This window comes from Elaeis guineensis, chromosome 12, assembly GCF_000442705.2.
Source record: "Elaeis guineensis isolate ETL-2024a chromosome 12, EG11, whole genome shotgun sequence".
Taxonomy (NCBI): Eukaryota; Viridiplantae; Streptophyta; class Magnoliopsida; order Arecales; family Arecaceae; genus Elaeis; species Elaeis guineensis.
Window position 1 is genome coordinate 44,509,795 of NC_026004.2, and position 20,738 is coordinate 44,530,532.

Consider the following 20,738-nt stretch of genomic DNA (forward strand, 5'->3'; position numbering starts at 1 on the left):
TGCCACGGTGGAGGCCGGCGGCAGACGGGGGCCACTCCCCCGGTCACGAAGGAGCGTGGCCGGCGGTCGATTACGATCGCCGGCGCCGGAAAATTCAAGGAAAAAGAGGCCCAAAACAGAGTCTCTTTCCCGACCGAAAATTGACGACTCTCGTCGCCGGCAGCTGCGCACAAGAGCACGGAAAGAAGGGGAAGGAAGAGAGGAAAAGGAGGGAAGCTTACCTTGACCTCCGGTGACCTCGTCGGCGGCAGTCATGGCGAGAAATCAAAACGGTGACCGCGGCTTTACTTCGGAAAAATCGGAGGGAAGGAGAGAAAGAAGAGGCCGATGTTCGGTCTCAAGGGAGAGGGGGTCTTCTTATAGGGGACCCTAGGACTCCGAGAGGTCCTAGGATTCCCGGTCTCGCCCGAATTTCGCCGGAGAAGAAGACTCCTATCGGGAGTCTTCTTCCCGATTTCTTCTGTTTTTTTTTTCTTTTTTTTTTTCTTTTTTTCATTTTGGTGGGCTGAGATTGGGCTTGGGCTTGGGCTAGGTTTTGGGCTATCACATTCTTAGCTGTTGTAAGAGATACTAAACATAAGGAATTGAAGTTGGAGGATGTTTTAGTTGTAGGGAATTCCTCAACATCGTTCCTAAGGAGCTTCCGAGGCTACCTCCAAATCAAGATATTGAGTTTTTTTTATCAATTTAATTCAAAGAATTAGTAACATCTTTAAGACTCAGTATAGAATGGCTCTTGTTGAACTGAATGAGTTGAAAGAATAATTGTAGGAGTTACTAAATAAGGACTTTATTTGACCCAATGCATCTCCTTAGAGTGCTCTAGTACTATTCAGTAAAAAGAAAAATGGAAGCTTTAGGCTTTATATTGATTAGCAAGAGTCAAAGAAGGTAATAATACTAAATAAATATCATTTGTCAAGAATTGATGATCTGTTTAATCAACTGTAGGAAGCACAAGTCTTCTAAAAAATTGACCTACTATAAAAATTCAGAAATTTAGTATGAAATATATCTACTTACCAAAAGTTTTATATTTAATGATGAAAATAAGAAATGAGAATGGCAAATCATTTTGATCAATATTTTTAATAATAATATAAGATGTCATCATAAAATATGTATCTTTTATTATTATTTTTTATTTTGTCACAAAAAATTCAACATATTAATTAGAGCCAGAAGAGAGGTCTAATTTGTCCTCTTTTGCGGTCCACCAGACTCCGTCAAGTCGTAGACGGCGTGATAGAGTCTTGTTGTACTTCAAGAGAGGACGGATTAAACATCTCTTTTTGTTATTTTGACAAAACTACAGTGTTAACACTCCGTCACCTGGACAGAGTAACAGTTCTACTTCTGATATGGTATTGAAGAAGTTTTGATGTGGCAAATTAATAATTCCCTAAGAAAAAAAAAAGATTTCGAACATCATTAGTGGCCAAGCCCGTTGTGAAATGCACCAGTCCCGCGTCTTGCCTCATTAGCACCATCTTGAAGCAGGTAAATAAGTTGTGTTGCGTAGAAATACTATCTTTTGTGTATCTAATTTTTGATTTATGCTTTAAAACGGAAAGAATAATCAAGTCTTGTGAGATAACAAGACGACTACTGGTCTCTCCTAAGTTTCATAATTGTCAGCCTTGCAGGAAGTCTTCCTGATCTCAACCAATTTGGCCTTTGGAAAGACACAAATCGTTCAGGTTTGCTAGTTTCTCTTTTTCACTCCTGTTTTTATTTGGGCACAACACTATCACAATAAGAAGAGAAAATGTGAGGTCACTTATTATATATGTAACAAATTTGCAACAATCACATCACATAGCAGGAAAGGAAACTATAATTTGGCGTTCCATGACTTCCACTTTCCAGTGGCACATTTTATTGTTGGCATGTAGGGCCTCATTTCCTCGATAACCAAGAAAATAATAAGAGTTGATATTTATCCTTTGAGGAACTCGCGATACCAACGAGCAGAGTCCTTGGGGTACCTCTTCAAGCCATCTTTACGATCAATGTAGACAAGCCCAAAACGCCAAGTGTAACCAAAGTCCCATTCAAAGTCATCCATCAAAGTCCATGCAAAATATCCTCTCACATCCACTCCTTCCCTGCCATATTAATACCCAATGAAGTAAGTATTGGACTTATCTATTAGGATAATTAGCCATTCCTTGAGTATTGGAGTGTGGAATGATTTCATTTATGTTAAATTACAGACAAGATTAATCTTGTTTGCTGGCAAACCTGATTGCTCTTTGAACAGACAATAGATGCCGCCTGTGAAAGTCAATTCTCTCATTATCCTTTAGTGCTTCCTTGATAGGCAAAGACGCATTATTGGCCTCAAGATACCCTAGGCAACAATGAATCATGTGTAATATAAACTGGACTTGTCCTAGTATATAAGAATTACCAAAATTTTTGAATAAAAATCTACAGGACCACCTTACCATTCTCAGTGATGTAGATGACTGGGCTATTGTATTTTCTCTTTACGTATCGTAAGAGATCTCTAATCCCTTGTGGGTAAACATATTGCCAGTCACCACCAGACTGCAGTATATACATGGCCCACAAAAATATCTTTAATGATTACTATTACTGTTTAGGGAGTAAGAGATCTAAATATGATGTGTTGAATCCATTTGTAAGCTTCATTGAAGTAGTTGAAGGTGCAAAATTTGTCTGATGACTACAGACAACGCCCGTATAGAATTATTTCAATTGAAAGGGAAAAAAATGACTGAAGATGCTATGTGCGGTGATGTAAGTGCAAGCATACGCTATCTAATTAATTTTCATACTGCATAAGAGATGACCAATTGCTACTTCATTATTCCAGTTCTGTCAAACTGTAGTTGAAAATATTAATGTAATGTGCGTGCATATACATGCATTTGTATGCGTTTGATACGTGGAGTTGTATTCACTGTTGTGTATGTGTTTAGGTGAGTGTGGTTGTATGCTTGGTATTCTCTAGTTGCAACATAGGAGGATCTTACTGTTTTAGCTAGAGGGACCCCGCGACGTACACCTGTTGCATGAGAGAAAATATGTGAATAAATATAGTTATGAATAACAAAGATTATTGACACAGTAATGGATTCTTTTTTTCTTGGATTACAACCAAGAGGAAAAGTTTTAATGATCCTAAGATTGTTACGCTGATCTAGTGTTTTGTTTAGTAAAATCTAGAAAAAAAAAAGAAATTTTATTATAATAAATATAAAATTTGACTATAGAAAAATATGGATACGCTTGATATCTGATTTGTATCCATATTGATTTAAAATAAATATAGATATACTTAATATTCGATTTATATCCAAATCTATTTTAAACAAATATAGATATTAATTTTAATATTTATTTAATATCTATATCTATATTTATATCTGTTGAAAAATATGCGTATACCAATATCCGATATTGACATGTTTAAAGAGTGTTTATGACCTACTAGCTCATCATCGGCTAATAGGTTACTAATGAAAGCCATCCAAGAGAAATGCATGTGAGGAACTGATGAATTTTCTTCTTTGATGCAGAAGCTTATGGTTGTTTGCTTTATATATATATTAGTATGGAGATCTCTCCCCGCCCAATGTAACGTACCAAAATAAAAAGTAGTGTTTATACCCTAACCAACTTTCTGGTACTATGAAACAAAAACAACTTGGTGATGATCCAGGTCTTTTAGCATATATGACAGCTAATTATTGTACTTAGATATATTTCGATTTTACTGGTCATTTCAAAACCGAAAAATTCTAAGACCCCATGAACAAGTAAAAGATTGATGACACTTTTTAAACTAGAGTTCTAAGCTATAAGCCTCAAATAAGAACATACAAGCATGCTTATTCACGTTTACCTGTCTGGAAAGTGTGGGAATCGGTGTTATAGCTAATGTTGACTTTCTTTAAGATGGAAACAATTTTGGCATAGTTTGAGGTGTAGTAGTTTAGTCCAATGAAATCAAATGATCCCTTGACCATTTTAGATTGCATTGCTGTGAATTGTGGTAAACGGTCCCCAACGAGCGCCCTCATGATAAATGGATAGTCCCCTTGAGTCAATGGGTCGATGAACCTATTAGTCAAGAATGATGCAAAAATTACTCATTAATTAATCAATACATTTCCTTAACAAAAACCACTGTACTAGGAGTAGGGTTTTCTATTACTCACCAGCCCAACATGAAATCTAGAGCTCGCTCGGCTGCCTCAACATCGGACTTGGAACTTGAGTAGGGAATGAAATAATGAGAGAAATGGGATATACCTATTATTCCCTTCTGCCTTGCCTGTATAACCATTTGACCATTTATAATTTGAAATATTTAAGGATCATCAAACAATTAGCAAAAATGTATGTTGTCATCACTATCATGGCACCTATCAACTGCACATACAATAGTTTGATCAATGGTGTAATGTTTTGCAAAAAATAACATAAGATCAAATAGACCATTGGGTCATATATCATCGGGAGTCTAACATGACCCCGAGCATATATATTAATTGGAGCTAGCTTGCTACCTGGTACTTATCCTTGTAAAGCTTTACAGTGGTTGCATGGGCTAGAATTAGGTGATGGCATGCGAGATAAGGCTCCCTTCCTGAATCACCACCATCACACTCACCATCCCAAGGCGAACAGCGGTTAGGTGGATAGGCACCAGCTGCATATCCCTTTTGGCAAAAACTATATGGTTCATTAAACGTGATCCAATGCTTCACGCGATCACCAAACTCCTTAAAGCAAATGTCAACATAGTTGCGAAAATCATCCCTGTATATTTTTTGTATTCGATATAACTGATTAATATACGTTCTCTTAAAAGGTTATAACTAACAATGTAAAGAAAAAAATTGTGCAGGTCTTTTCTCCAAGACTTCTGTAGAAGTTTACTGCTCAAACTTTGCCAGCATGTAGGTGAAGTATGTACATACATGTTCATATGAACCATTTTAGGTCAAGATAATTTGCCTTTTTCCGACTAAAGTCATTATCTTACATTAGCATTTGGTCTTCTGAAATTTGTTTTTATCACTTCCTATCATCCCTCGCTTTTCCCACCAATATGCAATCACTAGAATTTCGTGCCACAAAAGTAATATCTTATTCTAAAGGCAAATTCCATACCTATATGCAGCTTCAAATCTTTTGTCATCATGCGTTGTTCCAAAAAATAAAAAAATAAAAAAACAAAACAAAAAAAAATAAAAAAACAAGGAAAGAAAGAAAAAAGAAAAAAAAAAGAATAGGCGCTCTCCAACAGAGGCTAGTACTGCAACCGTTCACGAACTGCAGTCAACACTGATGGCAAGCTAAAACCATTCTAAAAACCAAGAGGCACACCTTTGCAATTTTTCACGGCTCTGTGTCACAAATAGGAAATCTGTTGATACAAGAACTGGAAGATGTTTGTTTAACTCACACAATGTGGGGGCTGAGGAATCCCCCATAAAGGGATTCAAGGGCTTGAGGAAGATCCCAGTGAAAGAGGGTCACAAAGGGCTTCAGTCCTGTAAGTTTTCATGGCAGATGATTAATGGATCTACATCTAAATTCAAAGTGAAACAATGATTAGAGAGAGAATGAATGATAATATAATTATGATGGATTCACAGAATTCATTTTTTGGAGCATGGACCTTTAGATATCAGCTCGTCGATGACATTGTTGTAAAATTGGATGCCTTCTTTGTTGATTCCACCAGTGAGGCTTCCATCTGTCGTTTAGACAATTAAAAGAAAAAAAAAAATCTAATTGATGTAGTGCTTGCAGAAGGAGTCAAATGAAACCATAGGAGTTTCAAAGATATGTTTTCATCAGCATTGGTGGTTGGTTTCCTTACTCGGCAAAATCCTGGGCCAGGAGATGGACATCCTAAAAGCATCCAAACCAATATCTTTCATGATGCCTATGTCTCCCTGAAATTTCAATGCATTAACAATTCACAGAAAAATGAAATATAAATCCTAAGGATAGCAAATGATTTGCATTCGAATAGATTGTGATAAAAGTGCTACCTTATAACGATGATAGAAGTCTATGGCTACATCTCCATTGCTTCTATCTTTTATTTTTTCTGCTCATCACAATATAATAAGATTATAAAGAGGCTAAAACAAGGTAAATATACGAGGACTCATGCAAGGGTGTGCTTTGTTTAGCAATATACGAGATAGATCCTAGGTAGTTATGAAATGGCAATGGAATTCTAATAACATTTTCTGATTAGTTTTTTTTGGGTGAGATCCTAACTTGTTATAACATATCATCAAACAGATCAAATATTTTGATCCAAGCAATCCCAATTTTTGAAACATTAGAAAATATCTTTCACTTGAAATATTTAATTCAAAATTCAAAAGTTGTCTATGATGGAGGTTTATATACTATCTACAACAGGGGACCCTTCGGTCTATAATTAGAAAATTTAAAGCAAATCAAGAATGGTATTGATTTTATATAATTATTCACTAGCATGGAATCCACAACCATAAACAATTAAAATCAACCTTAAATTTACTATTTTAATATTCTGAAATTTAATATTTGTCCACTTGCAGGCCTCTATAATTGTTTGGTTCCATGATGATTCATCGTTATCTTTTCCTATCCTAACTCTTAAAAATCTAGCTCACAGTTCTTAGATATATGTCCTAGAAGTCAATGGCTAATATATTATAATAAATTTAGGACACAATTTTATACTTAATATATTAATTTGATCAATAAAAAGATAAGTTTTCATTCAAGAGTGATGTATCCTTGAATCGTCCATAGAATTAATACTTTGATACACATTCTCAAAGTATTGAGAATTAGAGGCATGTATAATTAATTTCTAAATACTTCCAATCATAGTATCATCATGAGAATGGCAATTGATCCGGATAGATCGGCACACAGATCGCTTTCTTCTGAATAGATGAGTCTTTGGTCTACTATGTAAAGATACTGAGCGATGAGTGCAGATAGTTGTTAGAGAACAACTAGTACTGAGTATGACCATACAAGAAATCACTTGAATTTCTAATCAATCGTTAGTGATTGTCTCAATGCTATAGTTGTGTAAATGGTTCTTTGACCTACGATGGTATGATTGCTCGCAATAGACTATTGAAGTTTGACTGACACATAAATATGACCTCATTGAGACCTTATAGTGGATATTGGTGATAGTTGATCCACTGTAGGAGTAGGGTGCACATGTAGATAGAATCTATCAATCTTAATAGAGAGGAGTAGTCCTATAGGATTTGAAAGGCTAAGTTCGAGAGTTTGTGGCCACAGCAGTATGATTGATGAAAAAGAATTTTCATGAGAATCACAATTAGATTTGAGTTAATTGAATCTATTATATGACTGATGATGAGGTTTGATAATTTATTCATAACCTGCCATCTAGTTGGGACTCATGATAGAGAAACTAAATCACATGTAAACTATACCTTAAGGTTCTTTTTTGATTCTACTAGGTTGCCACTACATACTACTAGGTGTCACTGGTGGATTGTGAGAGCTCACTAGGGTTGCTCAGGATCAACAATCCTTGATGAATTAAAGTGAAATCATTCTAACATATTGAAAAGAGTTTCGATTATACTATGATAGAGATCATAGTATATCTCACTACCAGATAGAATTGAACCTATAGGGTCATACAATAAAGAGATTAGATCTGAAATAAGTAATTGGGCTTATGAAGTCTTAATTAAGTTTAAAAAAATTCTGTTGAGTATAGGATAACCGTACTAGCACATGGTTGAATCCAATTTTCTCTTTGCACTTGAATTACTTATTTGATAAGATTAATTCAAATTAATTATCTACTAATAATTTTAATGAATTAAATTCATTGGACTCTAATTATTAGATCCCTAAGATTTTGGATCATATGCATTAAAGATTCAAATTTTTAATCAATTTTTTTGATTGTTTGCATGGGGCACCACTTGATTTAATCAAGTTGGGTGTGCCCACATAAAAGAGGGCATGAAGGACCAGCATGGAATGTCCCCTAAGCGCTATATGGCATATGAAAATATGGATGAAAAGCCTCCAATAGTTGGCACCTTATAGATCTCCAAAAGGGGATCAAATATCTAAGGCTACAAGGATTCCTAATGCAAGTAAGACTTGTATTAAGGAGCTATTTAGTTTTGAATATGATTTAAACCTTTTGCCTATTTAAAAGGGCCTTCTCTAAGGCTCTTATGATTAGGTTTCCAATAGCCCATGCCTCCCATAAGGTTTCCCCATGCCTCCCTCTCTTCTCCCTTTGGATCCAACACCCAAAGGAGCTTGGGCATCCTCCATCTCCACGCCTAAGAGGGGCTTGGGCATTCCCTTTACTTGTTAATTTTCAGACTTTGATTACTTAATAATCAAGAAAAAGAGAGCAAGAAAAAAAAAAGATAAAGATAAAAAAAAAAAATTAAAGAGTTGATCATAATCTAGGCTTCATTTAGATTCTCAGAATGATTGTTCTTAGAGAAGAAAGATCAAAATCAAAGAGAACTGTTTCAGATTGATCTTGAGTAGATATCCATAGAGGCCAGATACTTGCATGGCTAAGGAAGAATCTATTCTCTTCCAAATCAATATTCGAAGAAAAAAATTATAAAATAGGTATGTGATTCGATCATATATTTAATTTCAGCATAAAACTCAACATATGTTCAATTTCAGCATATCAAGTTGATCCTTGTATTCTATATTTTATGCATGTATGACTTAGATTAAAAGATATTTTAATATTTTATTCTACTATATTATTTAAGAAAAAAAAATTTTGAAATACACATGCATGTCTCTACACAAAATTTTAGTAGTGGTATCAGGGCCATGGATTTCATATGCATGAAATTGACATATATATTTTTGAAAAGAGTTTCAAAATCTAATTTTTCTTGATACATGAGATATATAGATGATTACTTTGAATTTAAAATTTATTTTAGATTTAATTTTTAGTTCATATATTCGATATATGAAGGCATGCATAGATCTAAAATTTATTCTAAATAGGATTCTAGTTCATGTATATATGATATATAGATGCATGATAAATCTAAAAATTATTTTAACCTGATTTATGATTTATATATGAGATGTATTATTACATATTTAGATCTGAAGATCGGTTTCAATATGATCCATGATTTGTAAATGAGATATATGATATCATATTATGATCTGAATTTTTGTTTAGATCTGAATTTTACATACATATATGAGATATATGTTTGTATGTTAAATCTGAAAATTAGTTTCATAATTTAAAACTTATCTTTTATATAAAAAATTTAGATCTGAAATTTAGTTTTAGAATCAAAAATTTGTGTTTGTCCATGAGAATTTTGGTTATGGATAAATCAAAAATTAAGTTATGTTATTAGATTACATCTAGAGTTTTTGATTTGAATATAATGGGTCTAATTTGATTAAGTAGTTGATCAAACTGAGTTAAGTGTTTATTAGGATTAGATCAATTAAGTTTAAAATTATACAATTATTATTGATCAAATCGATTAAATCTCATATATAGAATCGATTAACCTAAGGATCTAATTCGGCTCGATGGCTTGAGCCTGATTCGCTTAAGCTAACCTATTTAGATCAATTAACCTATGGTATCTAAGATAAGTAATTCAGAGGTGGTTATTTAATTAGTTTCATTTATTTATCTGATCAATTTATTGGTATCTAAAAAAAGCAATGAGGAGACCCCCATCGGTCTCTACTTATCTGACCAATTTGGAAGATTGAGTCTTGAATAAAGTTGCTTAGCGATTTGGTTTAGCCTATGTCAATTAGATCAGTCATATGATGACTAATTAGATGAGACCTAAATCTAAATCTTTCCATAAATATTAAGTCCATAGATCTTCCATCGTTGTAGATGTGTGGGCATGGTACTGGTGTTGATTATTCTTGACTGATCATAATGGTTTAGTTATACTAGGAATATGCAATCACTCTATTAGCAAAGAGTTACTCCAAAATAAGGATGGGGTTGGGCCCAATAACTATTAGGTGAGGGTCCCAATAATGGCTTTGCACCTATTTGTGAAAGGTGGGTCAGATTTAAATAAGAAGCATGGTCTATAACTGTTAGATGAGCTCAAATAACTTAGAGATCAAGTCACTGCAACATATTTAGAGAAGCATCTGGATGAAGAATTATCCATATATTGGTGTGCATATTATCAATAACTGTTAGGTGAGGTACGTGGCATCGATGGGACCGTAGCACCTACTAGAAATTCAATTGTCATGTTAAGGTTTTCACTTCCCATTTAGGGAGTGGAGAGATCTGATAAAATAGTGAAAGTCATTATTTGCTTCTTCAAGTCTCTATAGCAAATATAAATTTAAAGTACAAAAGTCTAATTTGAATCTTTACTCTCACAGTTAAACCATGTCAACTTCAAACCCTCTAGCCCGCATCCTTGAGTCCAATCATTTGATCGAAACTAATTATAAAAACTAACTTAGAACCCTCAAGATTATCCTAACTTCTAAAAAATTAGATCATGTACTCAATCAAGAATATCTTATGTTATCAAACCATCCTACTACTGAGCAAAGAACAGCATATAAAAAGTGGACGGATGAAGACAGTTGGGTTAAGTGTTATATGCTGTTTCCATGTCAAATGAGTTGTAGAGCCAGCATGAGCACATGCCCACTGTCAGGGCTATGATCACTCACCTACAAGAGTTGTATGATGAGCAGAGCTGCACAGCGTACTTCAAAGTATCCAAGAGACTCTTCAATCTGAAGATGCACGAAGGACCGTCAATCCATGAGTACTGTATGACAGTGATTAAAGATATTGAGGAGCTTGAAAAGATTGGGATTAATATGCAAAAAAAATTATAGATGGATTTGATCCTTCAATCCCTTATGAGTTCATATAGTCAATTTATTATAAATTTTCATATGAACAAACTTGATTGCACTATACACGAACTGGTTAACATGTTAGTCACTATTGAGAGAACTTTGAAGAGTTCAAGGGGCATTGTTCTTGCTGTGGAGCAGACCTCTTTATCCAAAAGAAAGTCTGGTTGGAAGAAGAAGAATAAACCCACAAAGAAGCAAAAAAAAGAGAGCAAGTCAAAGAAAGACATTCAGAAGATGGCTGAAGCAAAGAGAAAATATTTTCACTATGATACTAAAGGCCACTGGAGGAGGAACTGTCCACTCTACTGTTGGGAAATGTGTCCCAAAAAGTCAATCGTCAAGCTGTTGACGGTTGAGTAACCAAGTATTGTAATTGATTTGTTAATAAATAAAATATATTTGGCATTTTCATCATAAGCTTTCATCTTCTAATGAACTCCATTGTTATGATGAAGTCCTTAGGACTATTTAGATTCGATAAAGAGAGATTTATCGATTAGTCCTTAAAACTGTTCACGACCAAATGATAGGCTGTTAATAAGGACAACAGCTTCTATCGAGCATAGGTCACTGTAGGCCATATGGATTGGTTGTCCTCTTAACCAAAGAGTGTGGAGACACTGGTATGGCATACAGGTGAGATGTAAGGGTACATCATCATGGAACGTGACCAACTCCAGAGCATTCTGCTGTCGAGAATGTCTCTGATGGGATATAGGTATAAGTATCCCTTAGACCTGAGATCGTCTCAGTGACTTACAAGCAACTCACTGTGCTTTGGTACTGGACTAACTAAATTTTTAATTCAGGGATGGAAGGCTTCTGGGCACAGTCAAGTACTTGCAAAGTCAGAGTGTGATAGAGATGGGATTGACCACTCCAAGAGTTGGAGAAGAATGAGTCACTGTTTCAATTTAGCAAAACCTTGGCCAGGATAATCCATCAGATGGATTTGATATTTTGAAATACAATGTGGACAACCTGATCAGAGTTGACAGTTGAACTCTGAGGTGTCCTATGATCATTTTGGTCAAGGGGATGAATTATATGAAAACTATATCCGCATGGGTTCTAAGGATGTTGTTCTACACATTCGATCTATCCGGTCGTCGGGTACCATTGCTAGATGGTCACTTCGATTGGTATAAAAATTTATTCCTATGCTACCGACTTAGGTTCGGACCTATGAGGTCACACACATTAGAGTTCATGATCCGATCAGATGGTTGATCAATGATTAAGAATCGTTCTAGGGTTAAATGATCAATATGATTGACATTTAACCCAGTGCAAGTGTTGCAGGAGGATCTATTAGCAATTCGATTGCTGATTGGCTTAATTTGATTAAGCCAATGGGCTGAGATTAAGTCTAATTAAATATAATTTAATAAGATTTAGTTTGGGTTTGATTGGATCAAGTCCAATTGGTTTATTGGATAAGCCAAGTGCAAGAAAAAACTAATCCTAGTTCAACTAGGACTTGGGTCAATCTAATTTCTAATTTGATTAAAAAATTAAATCAGATTTAAATCTAATTTAATCTGATTAAATTAGATTCTTAATTAGGTTAAGACCTATTTTAATTAGGTTGATCTAATTTTGATTTGATTTAGTTTGGAAAACCAAATTAAAACAAGTCATAAGACAGAATCCTAGTAAGACTAGGATTCCACCTTGCGCCACATAAACCTTCTCCATGCCCTCTCTCTTATTCAACGCCAATCTCCACTTATTTTATGCGACAAAAGCCCTCTCCCAGATCTCTCCCATGTTCACAAAAGGTCTCCTCTCTTCTTTCTTACATGGAAGGTGGTTTGGATCAAATCTAAAAGGAATAAGTTTGGATTTCGAATTCTATGAGATAGAGTTTTAGAAATCCAAAACTCTTTCAATTTTGCACCGAATTTATCCAAATTTTTTTTAGAATTTTCATGGCTTTTTAGGGTATACATTGTGCACCCTTTTCTGGTGATCCATGCATGAAAATATGAAGGAGGTGCTCAAGAGTTAGGCATCCCTTAACTTGCCATATTTGGATAAGCCTTGACTAAGTGTTTGATCTAGATAAGGACTCTATCATATCTCTCTATATAAGAAAAGTTTCTTTGTAAAATTTTAGGAGAAGTCAGAAATTTGAGAGACCTTTGTGCCATCCAAAAATCAGAGAGAAATACCTTTGGGTCATGGAGATATAAAAGATGCAAGTTTGGGTGTCTTGAGAGAAAAACGTGAAGAAGAAGAGGGTCTTCTTCTAGGGTTTTTGTTTTCATATCTTTCCTCCCTCCATCTTGAGTTTCCTGAGAGCATCTCAGATCTGAAACTCCTTCTTCTACTTTTCATCTTTGGAAGATTCCAAATCAAGAAGAAGGAGGCACCTAATCAACCATCAAAGAAGGATCAGTGCAGTACTAGCATACTGTGCTGATTTCCTGAAGCAGGACTTCTGATCGAGATTCGTGGGCTCGTGTGGACGACTCCTAGAAGCCGGATACGTGTGCGGCTTGCAACATCATCCTCAAGCCCAGATCAACAAGGTTAGAACGTATAACTTGCAAGGTAATAGATCTGATCTATTGTTTAATACATACATTAGATGTAGTATAGAAACATGTTGATATGATCAACATGTAGTTCATGCTATATTTATATATTTTAATTTTTGATTTAATACTATGTAATAATCATATAATAGGATCTTAGATATAAGGATTTTCTGATTTTAAAAAATAAATTTTGATTTATTTTAGTCTTCCGCTGTATGATCTTGAAAAAGTTTCAAGATCTAACCCTGAAACCCTAGATCTGGTTCCTTCAATTGGTATCAGAGCCTAGGTTCTTTATTACATGATTATTTATACATGCTTATATTATTTTTTAGATTAGATCTAATTTATAATCTAATTATTAAATCTGAAATTAAAATTTTAAATCAATCACAAACTGCAAGGTTGTCCTGCTGTAAGGTTTACCCCTTACAGTGCAAAGGTTGTCCTAGTTTGTGTAGATCTATCTTTAATCATAAATTTGTTAGATATGATCTAGATTAAATTTATGATTTATTAGATTTAAAAGATATTTAAATCTGAAATAAAATCTTTTTGTTAATAATTTTTATACAAAGAAATTGTTTAAAGTTGAAATTATTTCAATTACATGAACCTGTTTAGATTAGATCTAAAGTAGTTTCATGTTTATTTCACTTGCATCTTGATTATGAATCAAACATGAAATATGGTTGGTAGAATCATATTATAAAATTATTTTACAAATATGAAAATTATTTTTTGAAAAGCCAAACCCAACCCTCAGCCCAAAACTTAATTAAGAATTAAGAAGTTGTTTGAATAGGTTCTAGGATTGTGAATTGAAGAACCTAAGATACAAACCATAACACATTGGGTTAATGGGTTAGCGGAAATTAGGTCCATTAATTGGGTTAGACCTATGGTTAGATTGAAGATGGACTTAATTAGAGAATTGACTAAATCTAATCAATTGTTGTCTTAGATTAGGTCAAGGATTCTCTAGATCAATTATAATAGTTGTAGTTGGTCAAGTCCATGTCTTTAACGAGAACCAAATGGACTTGATTCTTGGCTAAGCGGTCTAGCATGAACTGTTAGGTTGATCTAATCGAAACTAATTAAACCAGTTGGTGTCTAAGGTAAACCAGACCGGTGGTTTTTAATTGGGAGCCCGCTTACCTGGCCATTTCTGATGGTGTCTATGGCAAGCTTTGGCAGACCCTCCCACTGATCGAACTTACCTGACCTCTTGGTGAAATTATGTTTTGATCGGATCACTTGACTATTCGAGCTAACCCATGTCAGCTAGGTAAATCAGTGTGACAGATTTAGGTGCTCCTAGACCGGCCCTGGTCTCCCTTAAGCTGACTTGGTGAAGCCAGTGGGAGGATCATGATAAGCTGGTTCATCTGACTTCATCCTCTATATTATTTAAATCTTCTAAAATTATTAGGTCCTTAAAATGATAAAGTTATGAAGATAACTGAATCATAGCCTCCCATTAAGGTGTTTGATAATGAGTCCATTAACTCAATAATCATTACAGACCCAAAGGCCTGGTGCTTGTTGACTAATGGAATTATCACTCATCATATGACGACTTGGAAGTGTCTCTCTAATGGTGGTTAGGTGAGCCAACCAAAGTTGGGCTTAATCATTCGTTGGTTAGATACACCATGTATGATCATGTTAATGGTTGGACCTAACTGGATCCTTACAGTGGAGGCCAAAGCCTACTGATTAGGTTTCTAGGGCAAAATTAAAATTACTAGAAATTGTTTAGAGAAACAATTGGTTATGAACCTACCCCTAGATGTACATGGGTTGGCCAACCAAAGTTGGGCTTGTGTGCAGTCTAAGTGGATTCTAGGACCCGCTAAGGAATTAGGGTAATTCCTCGAATTGAAGGTAGAGGCTACCAATTCGAATAAAATAGTGGGAGAAATCTTTTGATTAAAGTTCAAATCTTTAGGTTTAATGAATAAATTACTAATTAGGTTATGGTTCTCTTTTGTGCAGATATGGCCACTTCCCTATCGCTCCGATCATTATTGGACAATGATAAGTTGGTGGGACCCAATTTTGATAGCGGGTACCGAAAGTTGAAGATAGTCCTGGAGCATGAATGGATCCTATATGTGATAATGGATCCTGCACCTAAGGAGCCAGCTGTCAATGCATGTGGAACAGTCAGAGACACTTACCAGAAGTGGCTCAATGACCAGACCACGGTGCGCTGTATCATGCTGGCTGCTATGAGCGACGAGTTCAGTCACAGATTCGAGACGGCTCAGCCAAAGGACATGCTTCAAGTGTTGGAGGATGCCTTTGGCACACCCGATGATGTGGAGAGGCACAAGACTAGTTGTGCCATCTTCAACGCCAAAATGCGGGATGGTGCCTCTGTCACTGATCATGTATTATACATGATCGAGCTGATGGAATGATTGAGCAAGCTCGGCTTTCCCTTGCATGAGCAGCTTGGGAAAGATGCAATACTGAACTCGCTGCCCAAGTCTTATCTCCCATTCCTCACTCATTATAGAATGACAAAGCCTGAAGTAAACTACCACGGATTACTGGGGTTACTTCAGAACTTTGAGAAAGATCACCAACTCCATAAGGAGTCGGTGAACTTAGTGGGAGGTTCGTCTTCTGGTTCTCGACCCTTTAAGAAAGGGAAGAAGAACAAGAAGAAGAAAGTGAAGAAGGTGCAAGTTCAGGCTGGGACATCTGTGCAGTGTCAGACCAAAAAGATCAAACCCGATAAGAGTCAAGCTGAATGCTTCTTTTGCAAGAAGCGGGGGCACTGAAAGAGGAACTGTCCCCAGTACATTGCCTCCCTAGACCCGAACAGGCAGAGAAAGCAGCAAGTTATTGCTGGGCAAGGTATTTATATGATAACTCCTTGCAATTTCTCTATTTGTGATATAACTGACTGGGTATTGGATACCGGTAGCCCTTACCATATTTGCAATTCGTTGCAGGAGTTGCAGGTCAGTAGGAGATTCGAGCAAGGCGAGAGGTTCCTGAACGTTGGAGATGGAAGATCAGTTCCAGTTCTAGCATTAGGAATCTTGAAACTTGTATTTGAATCCCATATCGTTGTTCTTAATGATTGTCATTTCTGTCCCAGTTTCTTTTTAAATGTCATTTCTGTAGGCCTTCTGGCCAAAAATGATTATGAAATTTCAATAAAAAAACAAATTTGTAATATCATTGAGAATGGTGTTACTATTTTTTGTGGACATTTAAACAATGGTGTGTATATGTTATCACAACCTGTTAATGTAGTCTATTCAACTGGCAAGCATCCTAGATTAGATAGTGTGTCAGATATCTACTTATGGCACTGTAGGCTAGGTCATATAAACAAGAACAGAATAAACAGGTTGACTCAAGAGGAAATCTTCGAAGTTAGTGATTGTGAATCACTTCCAACCTGTGAGTCCTGTCTTCTTGGTAAAATGACCAAGTCACCTTTTACTGGAAAAGGTGAGAGAGCTATTGAGCTCTTAGGCCTAGTACATACTGATGTATGCGGGCCCATGAGCACCAGTGCTAGAGGTGGATATTTCTACTTCATAACTTTCACAGATGACCTATCCCGATATGGATATGTCTATCTGATAAAACATAAGTTGGATTCATTTGAAATGTTCAAACGATTTTGAAGTGAAGTAGAAAAACAAACTGGGAAAAGTATTAAAACTCTTCGATCTGATCGAGGAGGAGAATACCTCTAGTGAATTTCTCACATATCTAGGAGAGAATGGGATTCTCTCCCAATGGACTCCTCCAAGAACACCACAGCATAATGGTGTGTCTGAAAGGAGGAATCAGACTCTGTTAGACATGGTCCGATCCATGATGGGTTTTGCTAGCTTGCTGATATCCTTCTGGGGATATGCACTCGAATCGGCCTGTTATCTGTTAAATAGGGTTCCAAGTAAGTCTGTAATTAAGACTCCATATGAGATATGGATGGGACGTAAGCCAGCACTTTCACACCTTAGGGTCTGGGGGTGCCCGGCCTATGTCAAACGATTAGTCACAAACAAACTTGGACCTAGGTTTGATAAATGCTCATTCATAGGGTACCCCAAAGAGACAAAAGGATATTTTTTCTACCATGCTGATGAACAAAAGGTGTTCGTCAGTCTTAAGGCAATCTTTTTAGAAAAGGAGTTCCTTGGTGAAGGAACCGTTGCCTCTAAGATTGAACTTGATGAAGTTCAACAGGTAGAAGGACCGACACCAATAGCTGAACCTGAGTCTGATATGATTAGATCATATATGGAGCCCAATGTACCTGCACCATTAAGGCGATCTGGTAGAGTACCACGTCAACCGGACAGATACTACGGTTTCTTGGTCCGGGATGGTGATCCCATCGAACTTGATGAGAATAATGAGGATCCGATCACCTATATGGATGCAATGCAGAGACCTGATTTCGAGAAATGGTTTGAAGCCATGAAATCTGAAATGGAGTCCATGAAGGTCAACGATGTATGGACATTGGTTGACCCACCTGAAGGGGTTAAACCCATTGGGTGTAAATGGATCTTCAAAAGGAAGAAGGGCACAGACGGAAAGGTGGAGACCTATAAAGCCCGTCTGGTAGCCAAGGGGTATCGTCAACATTATGGTATTGACTATGACGAGACGTTTTTCCCTGTGGCAATGCTCAAATCTATTCGGATAATGCTTGCAATAGCTGCCCATCTAGATTATGAGATCTGGCAGATGGATGTAAAGACAGCTTTCCTGAATGGAGAGCTGACCAAAGAGGTGTATATGATACAACCTGAGGGGTTTACATCCACAGATGAGTCCAAGGTGTGCAAGCTTCAGAGATCCATTTATGGATTGAAGCAAGCTTCTCGGAGTTGGAACATGCGTTTTGATAAGGTGATCAAAATGTATGGCTTCATTAAGAATGGAGAAGAGCCCTGCATCTATAAATGGGCAAATGGTCCAGTTGTGGTATTCCTTATCTTGTACGTGGATGACATTCTCTTAATCGAGAATGACATCCCCGTACTTCAGGGAATAAAAGTTTGGTTGTCATCACAGTTCTCCATGAAAGACTTGGGTGAAGCATCCTACATCCTAGGGATGAAGATCTATAGGGATAGATCTAAAAGGATACTTGGGTTATCCCAGTCCATGTACATAGACACTGTACTGAAGAGGTTCAGCATGGAGAATTCCAAGAAGGGCTATCTACCGATAGGCCAAGGAATTTTTCTCTCTAAGAAGGATTGTCCGACAACTCCTGAAGAGAGAGAGAGCGTATGAGTAGAGTCCCATATGCTTCAGCCGTGGAATCTATCATGTACGCCATGACATGTACAAGACCAGATGTGGCATACTCACTAGGAGTAGTGAGTAGATACCAATCTGATCCTGGAGAAAATCACTGGAAAGTGGTTAAAGCCATCCTTAAGTATTTGAGAAATACTAAGGACCAATGGTTAGTTTATGGCGAGTCAGATCTGAAACTTGTGGGGTTCACAGACTCCAGCTTCCAATCTGACCATGATGACAGCAGGAGTGTGTCGGGTTATATCTTTACTCTGAATGGTGGAGCCATCTGCTGGAAGAGTTTCAAGCAGCATACTGTGGCAGACTCTGTTTGTGAAGCGGAGTACATCACAACATCAGATGCCGCGAAGAAAGCTGTGTGGCTGAGAAAATTCATCAACGAGCTCGGAGTAGCACCCTCCCTCGATGGTCCGGTCCTGCTCTACTGCGACAGCACTGGTGCCATAGCTCAGGCGAAGGAACCCAAAGCACATCAGCGGACGAAGCACATCTTGCGCCGCTTCCACCTGGTCCGAAAGATCGTGGATCGAGGTGACGTCGACCTTCAGAAGATCGACGGAAAGGAGAACCTAGCCGACCCCTTCACTAAAGCCCTGGCAATAAAGGATTTCGACAACCACAAGTTGAAGATGGGTATTAGATACTGTGCCAAGTGGCTTTAGGACAAGTGGGAGTTGTTGGAAAATGTGTCCCAAAAAGCCAATCGTCAAGCTGTTGACGGTTGAGCAATCAAGTATTATAATTGATTTGTTAATAAATAAAATATATTTGGCATTTTCATCATAAGCTTTCATCTTCTAATGAACTCCGTTGTTATGATGAAGTCTTTAGGACTATTTAGATTCGATAAAGAGAGGATTTATCGATTAGTCCTTAAAACTGTTCACGACCAAATGATAGACTGTTAATAAGGACAACAGCTTCTATCGAGCATAGGTCGCTGTAGGCCATATGGGTTGGTTGTCCTCTTAACCAAAGAGTGTGGAGATACTGGTATGGCATACAGGTGAGATGTAAGGGTACATCATCATTGAACGTGACCAACTCCAGAGCATTCTGCTGTCGAGAATGTCTCTGATGGGATATAGGTATAAGTGTCCCTTAGACCTGAGATCGTCTCAGTGACTTGCAAGCAACTCACTGTGCTTTGGTACTGGACTAACTGAATTTTTAATTCAGGGACGGAAGGCTTCTGGGCACAGTCAAGTACTTGCAAAGTCAGAGTGTGATTGAGATGGGATTGACCACTTCAAGAGTTGGAGAAGAATGAGTCGCTGTATTTCAATTTAGCAAAACTTTGGCCAGGGTAATCCATCAGATGGATTTGATATTTTGAAATACAATGTGGACAACCTGATCAAAGTTGACAGTTGAACTCTGGGGTGTCCTATGATCATTTTGGTCAAGGGGATGAATTATATGAAAACTATATCCGCATGGGTTCTAAGGATGTTGTTCTACACATTCGACCTATCCGATCGTCGGATACCATTGCTAGATGGTCACTTCGATTGGTATAGAAATTTATTCCTATGCTACCGACTTAGGTTCGGACCTATGAGGTCACATACATTAGAGTTCATGATCTGATCAGATGGTTGATCAACGATTAAGAATCGTTCTAGGATTAAATGATCAATACGATTGACATTTAACCCAGTGCAAGTGTTGCAGGAGGATCTATTAGCAATTTGATTGCTGATTGGATTAATTTGATTAAGCCAATGGGCTGAGATTAAGTCTAATTAAATATGATTTAATTAGATTTAGTTTGGGCTTGATTGGATCAAGTCCAATTGGTTTATTGGATAAGCCAAGTGCAAGAAAAAACTAGTCCTAGTTCAACTAGGACTTGGGTCAATCTAATTTCTAATTTGATTAAAAAATTAAATCAGATTTAAATCTAATTTAATCTAATTAAATTAAATTTTTAATTAGGTTAAGACCTATTTTAAT

General features: G+C 36.7%; 1 protein-coding gene across 1 annotated transcript in view; it reads right to left on the reverse strand.

Moving 5' to 3' along the window:
- Positions 1 to 1,721: 1,721 nt before the first annotated feature.
- The window catches only part of LOC105034527 (beta-glucosidase 12), a 46,842-nt gene continuing 27,825 nt past the window's right edge, over positions 1,722 to 20,738 (reverse strand). Inside the window, exons 3-13 of the mRNA XM_010909731.4 lie at positions 6,039 to 6,097; positions 5,864 to 5,939; positions 5,660 to 5,737; positions 5,444 to 5,531; positions 4,542 to 4,794; positions 4,191 to 4,306; positions 3,875 to 4,092; positions 3,003 to 3,034; positions 2,451 to 2,553; positions 2,245 to 2,353; positions 1,722 to 2,108 (exon numbers count right to left, since the gene is read on the reverse strand). Of these exons, the coding sequence (XP_010908033.3) occupies positions 1,940 to 2,108; positions 2,245 to 2,353; positions 2,451 to 2,553; positions 3,003 to 3,034; positions 3,875 to 4,092; positions 4,191 to 4,306; positions 4,542 to 4,794; positions 5,444 to 5,531; positions 5,660 to 5,737; positions 5,864 to 5,939; positions 6,039 to 6,097 (1,301 nt within the window). The 3' untranslated portion in view covers positions 1,722 to 1,939. The remainder of the gene's footprint in view (positions 2,109 to 2,244; positions 2,354 to 2,450; positions 2,554 to 3,002; positions 3,035 to 3,874; positions 4,093 to 4,190; positions 4,307 to 4,541; positions 4,795 to 5,443; positions 5,532 to 5,659; positions 5,738 to 5,863; positions 5,940 to 6,038; positions 6,098 to 20,738) is intronic.